This window comes from Protobothrops mucrosquamatus, unplaced genomic scaffold (assembly GCF_001527695.2).
Source record: "Protobothrops mucrosquamatus isolate PMUCROS unplaced genomic scaffold, P.Mucros_1.0 scaffold637, whole genome shotgun sequence".
Taxonomy (NCBI): Eukaryota; Metazoa; Chordata; class Lepidosauria; order Squamata; family Viperidae; genus Protobothrops; species Protobothrops mucrosquamatus.
Window position 1 is genome coordinate 453,379 of NW_015386929.1, and position 9,613 is coordinate 462,991.

A 9,613-nucleotide genomic window follows, 5' to 3' on the forward strand; every position below is an offset into this window, starting at 1 on the left:
AATGGCAATAAAGATGATTAGGGGACTGGAGGCTAAAACATATAAGGAACAGTTGCTGGAATTGGATATGTCTAGTTTAATAAAGAGAAGGACGAGTGGGGACATGATAGCAGTGTTCCAATATCTCAGGGGCTGCCACATAGAAGAGGGAGTCAAGCTATTCTCCAAAGCACCTGAAGGCAGGGCAAGAAGCAATGGATGGAAACTAATCAAGGAGAGAAGCAACCTAGAACTAAGGAGAAACTTCCTGACAGTTAGAACAATTAACCAGTGGAACAACCTGCCTCCAGAAGCGGTGAATGCTCCAACACTAGAAGTTTTTAAGAAGAGACTGGACAGCCATTTGTCTGAAATGGTATAGGGTTTCCTGCCTGAGCAGAGGGTTGGACTAGATGACCTCCAAGGTCCCGTCCAACTTTATTATTATTATTATTATTATTATTATTATTATTATTATTATTATTATTATTATTATTATTATTATTATTATTATTATTATTACTACTACTACTACTACTACTACTACTACTACTACTACTACTACTATTATTATTATTATTATATGTGGGCCTTTCCCATTGGTTTAAACCTATTGGAGGTGAATAATGCAATATGAATTTTGTACTAGGAAATGTTACCGGGACTCCTCCCTTAATGATGGTAATTGGGACCAGAATTTTTGTCACCAAGTGATGCAGTCATAAAGCGCAGCATTACATGACTGTGCCGCTTAGCAGTTGCGGTTTTGACAGACTCTGGTTACCATTGTTAAGTGAATCATCACTGTTCATTAAGAAAGGACTTCGTTACCATGACTTCTGATTTCCTGCTGGCTTACCCATTGACTTTGCTTGTGGAAAGTCAGCAGGAAAGGTTGCAAATTGTAATCACATGACTGTGGGATGCTGCAACAGTCAGAATAAGCATCTTGATCATGATCACTTGATTCTGGGACAAGGGAGGTTCTGCCACAGTCTGAACTCTGAGGACCCATTATAACTATCATTTGCTTAGCACCGTCTTAAGTGCAAATGGTCTCTGAATGAATGGTTGTTAATTGAGGACAACCTGTACTTAACATATTCTTTAGATTAAGATTTAGCACTGTGGTTTAAGAAAGTTCTTTAGATATCTTAAATCAGTGTTTCCCAAGCTTGACAATTTTAAGATGGGTGGCCTTCAACTCTCATAATTCCCCAGTTCTCAATTCTGGGACTTGAAGTCCCTACATGTTAAAATTGCCAAAGTTGAGAAACACTGCTGTAAACAGACATTGCAATGATTTAAATTGGAAATATGACATTATATGGTTAACTTTCAAAGGACACCAAAACAAAATTAACAGCCAAAATAAAGATATTGGTTTTAAAACTGTAAGGCTCCTAGGCTAAATAAGTTCATATAAAAGACTTGAGTGACGAGAAATGTGTTTATTTATTTATCACCAACAAGACCTCAGGAATGATGCCAGGAAAGTCTGTTGTGCACCCAAAATACCACTGTTAAAAACCAAAGATAAAATATCTTCTGACTAGGTTTATTGGCAAGCCAAGCCAATGAGCATAATGGAGGCACCTCTTAGTAGTGTCTTACCTCTTCTGATATGCTTGACTTCAGAAGAATTATGACTTATCTGTACCATTTCTTTTAGCATTGATTGATTGATTTGTGTGTGTGTATGTGTGTACTCTTTTTAACCCAGTAAGAACACACCTGTAGGCAGAAGTATTCTGAAAGCTTATTTTGGAAACTCGGTTCCTCCTGTGCCTCTCCTCCTCTGGATCAACCTTCATTCTGGAGGCCATGTCTTTGTTTTTCCATCAGACCAGTCAATTTCTGAAACAAATATCCTTGCTTGGATTGAAAAAGTAAAGATCAAACAAGAAGCTCCAAGGGGTAAGTAGTCAGAGACAATTAATCAAACAGGCTTTGGTCTTATTCAGCTTGTTTTCACTGTTTCCGACAGATTAAATAAAATTGAACTTGAGAAGCTCAGTTATGATGCCAAATCATGTAGGACTTTATAGGCTAAAATCAGCAAATGCAGCTTTCAAATGCTTTTGAAGAGCAGCCCCAAGTAAATAACATGGCAGTACTTTAAAAGCAAAGTGATAGGTACAATGAATGAAGCCGTGTCATATGCTTTGCTTTCAAGTGGCTTTGAAAAAAATACAGTCACTTTGCTTCTCCTTTCTTTAGAATTTTGTAGATACATAACAGGATGCTAGTTGCCTGCAACACTTTAGAACAACAAAATTGAAAGCAAGTAGTTAACCACAAACTGTTGCTAGCGGAAATGCTTGTACAGGTGGGAAAAAAGGATTTGTAACAGATAAGAGCAGGATAGGGTTAGACAAAGGTTAGCTACAGATACAGAGAATGGTGTGAAGGATCCAGTTAGAGGGAGAAACCGCCAAGTGAAGGTGACATCACACTCTAAGAGGTTCTGGGCTTTGTAAAGAAAAAGAACACACTTCAAAGAAGGAGGAAGGCATATTGTTTCCTGGGAGTGGGTTGAATTCTTTGGTTCTCATTACACCCAGCAGTGCTGGGAAGAAATTGAATCCATGGATAATGAGAGCCAAACAAATACCTCCTCGGGAAATCTTCTCTAAGGATTTTCCCTTATTCCTGCTTCCTTCCCCCTTCCTTTCTCATTCTCCTTTTTTTTTTTTTTTGGTCTTGTAACCAATTTCTAAGATGTTCTTATTTTCTTTATCCTCACTATAAGAATCTGTACATTCCTAAATGAACAGCTTTCTTTTCAATTGGGGAGTTTTCGGTTTTTAAAAGTGGAATGAAGCTGGAACACTTTAATGTTGTAAGTGATTAGAAAATTGACTGCTTTAAGAAAAATGGAATGCCTTTTTGTCAGCTGTGCTGTACAAGTCGGGAAGGTAAACCTTGCTTAACAACCACTTCACATGATACCCCTAGATTGCTTTTTTCACCTAGGGAATTAACTTGTTCTTGTTCAAGTGATTTGACACATGATTTGGCATTTCTGATATTTCTGAGTTTGTTTTAATATCAGGTAATTGTTCTTTAGTTGTGGATCTAAGTTAATATGAACATGGCTTTTCATGGAAAAATCCAAGTTGTTCTCAGTGAGGGAGGACATAATCTGCCTATAGAAATGGGGGGAGGGCAGAGGCATTATTCATTTATTAAATTTATAGGCTATCCATCCTGTCAGCAACTCGGAGGCATGCCTTTTTGATGGCAATCTCCATGTTATGGATATGGATCATATCCCCTGATGTTCAGAAGGGCCCAGTTTAAATTTCAAACATTTATTTTTATCTCCGATGATTGCCTTTTGACTCTCTCTGTCCTTGCAGCTTATGATATGCTTCTGTAACACATATGACAAAAACATTATTGTAGATGGGATTATAATAATAATTTACTAAATTTATATGCTTCCAATTCCCAATGACTCTGGGTGGTTTACGATGGTACAACATTTAAAAAAACAGAACAGTACAGCAAACACAAAACATCACAAGTAACAACAATGGCAAAGAAAATAAACCCAGAGGGGAACAGAATGGAGAAAAGGGATATCAGTCATTCTGTCCAAAGCCGTGGACAGATAGCCACATATTTAAGATCCTTTGAAATATCAGCAGGGTGGAGGCCATTAAAATCTCTAGGGGGAACTGAAGGCTGGTGATGCCACAGGGAAGGCACATACCCAGGATCTCAGTAGGTGACATTGTTTAATCAATGATACTTGGAGTGTACCAACCCTGTCAGATTGAACATACCACAGGTAATCCCTCAAGTAACTAGGTCCTATGACATGTAGTGTTTATTGGTAGTGACCAGCACCTTGAAACACACCCAGAAGCAATCTGGCCACCAGTGCAGCTTGTGAAGCAGAGGTTTTACATCAGTATACTGAGGCATGCCCTTCATTGCCTGGATTGCTACATTTTGGAGCAGTTGAAGCTTCTGGATGGTCTTCAAGGTCAGCCTCCCTTGAGTTGACCCTCCACCAAAGGGGTCTATAGGAGGGCAAGAAAGGAACTGATGAAATGCCAGTACAGTTCCAAAGAGTGGGATTTGCATTGTGATGTCAGTGTGTATATCCCATCATTTGGACATTACAATGGCTATTATTATCGGTAGGTGGCTGCTATGCAGTCTCAGAGTCTTTATATATGGCTTGCAGACTTCTTCAAAGCAACTGTTGTTAAATACTGAATTCTGAAGTAGTGAACTACAAAATTTGTTATATTGTTTAGATTAACCCATCTTATAATCAGAGGTCAAGCTTAACAATCTAGATTCCCTCTAGAAATTGAACTACAGAAATATTAACTGCCTAGGGAATTGTGAGAATTGAAGTCCACATATCTGTGGAATGCCCGAATGGGGGAAAGCTGCATTAGGGAATCTGATAACCTGCTGATGTGTGCATTTCCTCTTCTTAGCTACCTTGTCTGAGAAAAAGTGGAAGCCCCGCCTTCCTGCCTATGACTTCCTGAGTATGATGGAACCCACACTGCCTGAATTTACTATTTATACTCAAGAAAGTATAAGTATCCGTCAGGAGGAGATCCTAGAAGAAAAAAAGGCAGAAGCAGCAATGACAAAGAAGCCCACAGAGGACTCCACCATGGAGGAACTGAAGCAAAAGAAGCCAACTGGAAGGGGCTTACAAAGGACAGTTCCACATCTGGGAGCAAAGGAGAAGCAGGCTAAGCACCATTCAGATTTATAAAGCAATCTGGTAATGTTGGATCTCTGGATAGTTTTGGAAGGAGAGGGTAGGACAGTGCAGAGGTTGAGAGACAGCAGTTATATTTCATAAACATTTATTGAAAACTGTGTAGTTCTTATGTACACAAAGTTGGTGACGTAGGTATAACGGGCCAATTTTCATACAGAAGGAGGCCTCCAAAAGCTTCTATGATTCTAAAACAGCCAAAATGCATTTTTTAGCATTTTTCTGCCGTATGCATTTGCTTTGGAAAGAAAAATGATTGAAGGTGTTGAAGAAAAGACAGAAGGATAACAAATGGTGAAAGATATCATCTGGATTACGCTTAAGTAAGGCAGGATGGCTGCACATGGATGCCTATGCTTACACATCTGGAAGCAATTATTTTTTTAAATCTCAAGAGTTTAAGGCTAATCTGGACATGAAGATGAGAAATATGTTATCACAGAATCTCTGGTGTTTATTTTTAAAGGGTCAATAGCCGTTTCCCCAGTGCTGTCTTTCTTGAAAATAAGGCTACGTAAGTTCCAAATCTACAGAATTGTCTACTGGCCGTTAAGAAATTGGGGGCCGTGAAGTAGAATCTTCTGTGTTTTAGCAGTAGAAGATTGGTAACCCATCAGTACTGTAAGTGCTTGGACCTTACCAGTTTAATACAAAGCTGTGAAAAAGTGGAATGACGGAATCGAACAATAGAAGAATCTTAGGTTAGGTTATCAGTCTGGAGTAGTGCTTCTCAACCTTGGCAGATTAAGAGGTGTGGGCTTCAACTCCCAGAATTCCCCAGCCAGTAAGAAGTCCACACATCTTAATATATCTTTGAAAAGCAACGTGGTGTCTGAGTTACAATAATTCCATTACATACAAATATTCTTAATACAAATCTCCAACTATTACAGCCAATATTCCCTCTCTTTTTTCCCTTAATACATACGGTCTCTTGTTTAAATTAGTATACTTCTTATTCTATCCATCAGCTACTTAATAGCTTTCTTGCATTTATCAATAATTTTATATGTCTTATTTATTTTAACATTCCATCTTTTGGACCATCAATAACCTTATGAATTTGCCCAGCTTTAATTTTGCATTGATATTTAAATGAAACGTTTCATATTTATCATTTCCAAATTTTTAAATGACCCCGATTCCCTTTGTCACAATTCCCCCCAGCATCTAGTGTTCCGGATACATATCTTATCTATCTCACTTCTATATCAACAGATTAGTAATACAATATAATATTCTTATTTTCCATTATAATTTCCAAATATTATAGATTCAATAACCAAAATTTCTCCCATTCCAGCATTCTTCCTTATGTCCACTTTCTCATACTTAAGCTTATAATTTTTATTCTTATCACTACATCAAAACATGTTAATTACGTTACATCACTCTTAACATATATATGTCTTAATCCAGGGCTTTTCAACCTTTTCACCCATTGTACCACTTTTAGGATATGGCAACATCTGAGTACCACCAGTCGCCTAGCAAGGTGTCAAAAACTTGATGACCAAAAAAAAAAAAAAGGAAAAAAGTGATAAAGTAACAGGTAGTCCTCCACTTACAACAGTTCGCTTAGTGACTGTTCGAAGTTACAATGGCACTGAAAAAAGCGCCCCCCAAGCCACAGCCGAGCAAGACGCCTGCCTGCCCAGCGACGCTCTTCCTCCTGTCCGAGGTTTTCATTGTTGTGAGCATTTCTGTTGGGGATTGGCAGCGCGGGTGGGGTGGGAAGTGTTTGGTTTTTATTCCCCCCGTCTGCTGGGTGGTTGCAGCAGGTTTTGGTCACTTCACATGACCCCGGGACACTGTGACCGTCATAAATATGAATCAGTTGCCAAGCATCTGAATGTAAATCACAAGACCCTGGAGATGTTGCAATATTCCAGCTGATCGGCGCTTCTTCTGGGCTCAGCAGAAGCACCAGGATCAGCGCCGAGCTCCAGCTGGAGCCTGGCGCTGATCCTGGCACTTCCGCTGAGCCCTGACAGCCCCGAAGAAGCGCTGATCAGCTGGAAAGCGGCACTGATCCTGGTGCTTCCGCTGAGCCCTGACAACCCTGCAGCTCCAGCCATCTCTTGCTCAGGCTTGTGCGGTGCTGCCACCGGTTCAGCTCATTCCCCTCCCCCGCTACCACTTTTCTAGGATGGTCGCGTACCACCTGCCAGGTGCCAATGTACCACAGGTGGTACCCCTACCACTGGTTGAAAAGCCCTGTCTTAATCACCTTTATCTAACCTTTGTATGTACATTTGTATGTAATGGAATTATTGTAACTCAGACACCACGTTGCTTTTCAAAGATATAATTGTAACATTGGAAAATTAATAAAAAGTTAAAAAAAAAAGTCCACACATCTTAAAGTTGCCTAGGTTGAGGAACCAAAGGTGCCTTTCCAAAAGGCAACTGGGCTTGCTTGCTATTTTCCTTGAGAATGTTTTGTTTCTTATCCAAGAAGCTTTTTCAGTTCTGGTCTGGAGTGTTGAAGGAGGGGCACAAGAAGGAGTCTAGAGATGACAGACTCCCAAATCCGACCCCAAATCCTGCTGTACTCCCCTGATTGGTGGATGCTTTTTCCATGGACTAACATACTAAAGAGGGAGGGCAGCAAAGCCAGAGGAATCAACCAAGAACTGCGCCTCTCATGTGCATAATCTGGACAGCTTCAATTCAACAATGAGTCGGAAAAGAGCCAAGAGAAGCAGGCTAGGGATTGTTTCTTTTGGGGTTTTCTTTATGCTGTGAATCCGTGGGCATCCAACCCCACAGGACTTCCTGACCCCCTTCTCCACTTCCCCATTAAGTGCTAAGGAAAGTAGAATGCAGGAATAGATCCACGAGGATTTTCCTTATTCCATAGATGTGCTCAGCCTGATGTTTGTTCCGCCATCCAGCTGCTTGACTTTACAGCTGTGGTTACTGAGCTAACAGTGTTATTAATGGGTTGATTTGGGTCCAGTGTTCTCTACTAAGATTGATGACAGTTCTCCCTAACCAGAAGCCAGCTGGATGAAGGCTGTGGTGTCAGGGAAATGAGCAGGACGCAGTTCCTGAGAAGCTGGTCTTCTTTGACCAGGCCTCTGTTGTCTCCCCTTTGGGACAGCAGGAGGAGAATTAAACCTTAAAAGAACATGGCTTTCTTTACAGCTGGATACCGGTTGGTATATGGTAGCTTCCCTGAGGGGAGAGTAGCATTTGGCTAACTATCTTAAATAAAAACTGAGGAAACAATAAATTGAAACTCAGAAATATAAGAAATGCTTTAAATTAATTCAATATACCAGTACAGGTAGTCCTCGACTTACAACGGCACTGTTCAGAGTTACAACGGCACTGAAAAAAGTGACTTATGATGGTTTTTTCACACGGCCATTGCAGCATCCCCATGGTCACGTGATCCAAATTCAGAAGCTTGGCAAGGGACTCATATTTATGAGGGTTGCAGTGTCCCGGGGTCACGTGGTCACCTTTTGCAACCTTCTGACAAGCAAAGTCAACGGGGAAGCCAGATTCAATTACCAACCGTGTTACTAACTTAATAACTGCAGTGATTCATTTAACAATGGTGGCAAGAAAGGTCGTAAAATGGGGCAAAATTAACAAATGTCTCACTTACTAACCCAGAAATGTTGGGCTGAATTGTGGTCCTAAATCGAGCACTGCCTGAATTTCTCAATCTCGGCAACTTCAAGATCTAACTTCAACTACCAGAGTTCCCCAGCCGGCATGCATTATTAGACTATACAGCTCATCTAGTACATTGCCAACTTGGTTTCACATTCTGTTAACCTGTAAAGTATTTTTTAGCTCTTGGCTTAGTGAATTGCACAAATACTGTTTTTAGTAAACCGGGATGTCAAACTGCCGGCCTGCGGACCGGATGCGTCATGCCGAAACTGTACCCACCCTATTGCTGGTAATGGGGGAAAAGTCGTGATACGTTGCGAGTTTGACACCCCTGGTTTAGTATGTTTATGCAGGTAGTTGAGATTTAATCAGTATCATAACTAAACCACAGTTTAGGATTGTGTGCTACCTTCACATGATATGCTTACCCATGGATAACTTAACCATGTTTTACTGCATTAATTCATGACACCCACTGTCTCATGCTAACAACATAGGCTGGATTAACTCCAGACAGTTAAATCTAGAGAGCCAGTTTGGTCTAGTGGTTAAAGTGATGGCTTAGAAACCAGGAGACCATGAATTCTAGTCCTGACTTAGGCATGAAAGTTGGCTGGGTAACTTTGGGCCAGTCACGCTCAGCCCAACCCACTTCACAGCATTGTTGTTGGGAAAACAGGAGGAGGAAGGAGTATTAACTATGTTTGCTGCCTTGATACTTTACTTATGAAATAATAAGGGCAGGTTAAAAATTGAATAAATAGACTCAGTATATTCAGCCAAAATTTGGTTGACTAGCGTGTGGTTTAGACTGTTGTATGAACAAAGGCCCAGGTTTCAAGGCAAATGTTTCTCATTGTGCCTTGGAATTATGAAGGATGAATCAAAACTCTCTGAATGCAAAACATGTGGCATATTGCTGAGTTATAGGAACTTGTATTTCTGGTAAGGGTTAGTAAATTATAATGAAGACCAATAACTGCCAAGGATGTCTTGGGGAAAAGAACCTAGGCCCTGCCATTCAGAAAAATTCCACATTGGGTACATTGTGGTTTTGCATGTCAAGGCCCTCTTATGATGTTTGTATTGTTTATCTTTTATATTATTGCCCTGCCTCATAAATGTGATTTATCTGGTAAAATTGAGGCCAATGTCTTAAAAATACAAATTCAGGCCAATACTCTTTTTGACAGTTTTAATGGAGCTTTGTCATTCAGCCTGGCTGAAGGCCTGGCACATAAAATATAA

The 9,613-nt window shown here is 40.2% G+C and overlaps 1 protein-coding gene across 1 annotated transcript in view; it reads left to right on the forward strand.

Annotated features, from left to right (window-relative positions):
* Positions 1 to 4,815, forward strand: part of TXNDC16 (thioredoxin domain containing 16) — a 36,192-nt gene extending 31,377 nt beyond the window's left edge. Inside the window, exons 17-18 of the mRNA XM_015817781.2 lie at positions 1,707 to 1,896; positions 4,440 to 4,815. Coding sequence (XP_015673267.1) covers positions 1,707 to 1,896; positions 4,440 to 4,729 — 480 coding nt within the window. The 3' untranslated portion in view covers positions 4,730 to 4,815. The remainder of the gene's footprint in view (positions 1 to 1,706; positions 1,897 to 4,439) is intronic.
* Positions 4,816 to 9,613: the final 4,798 nt, after the last annotated feature.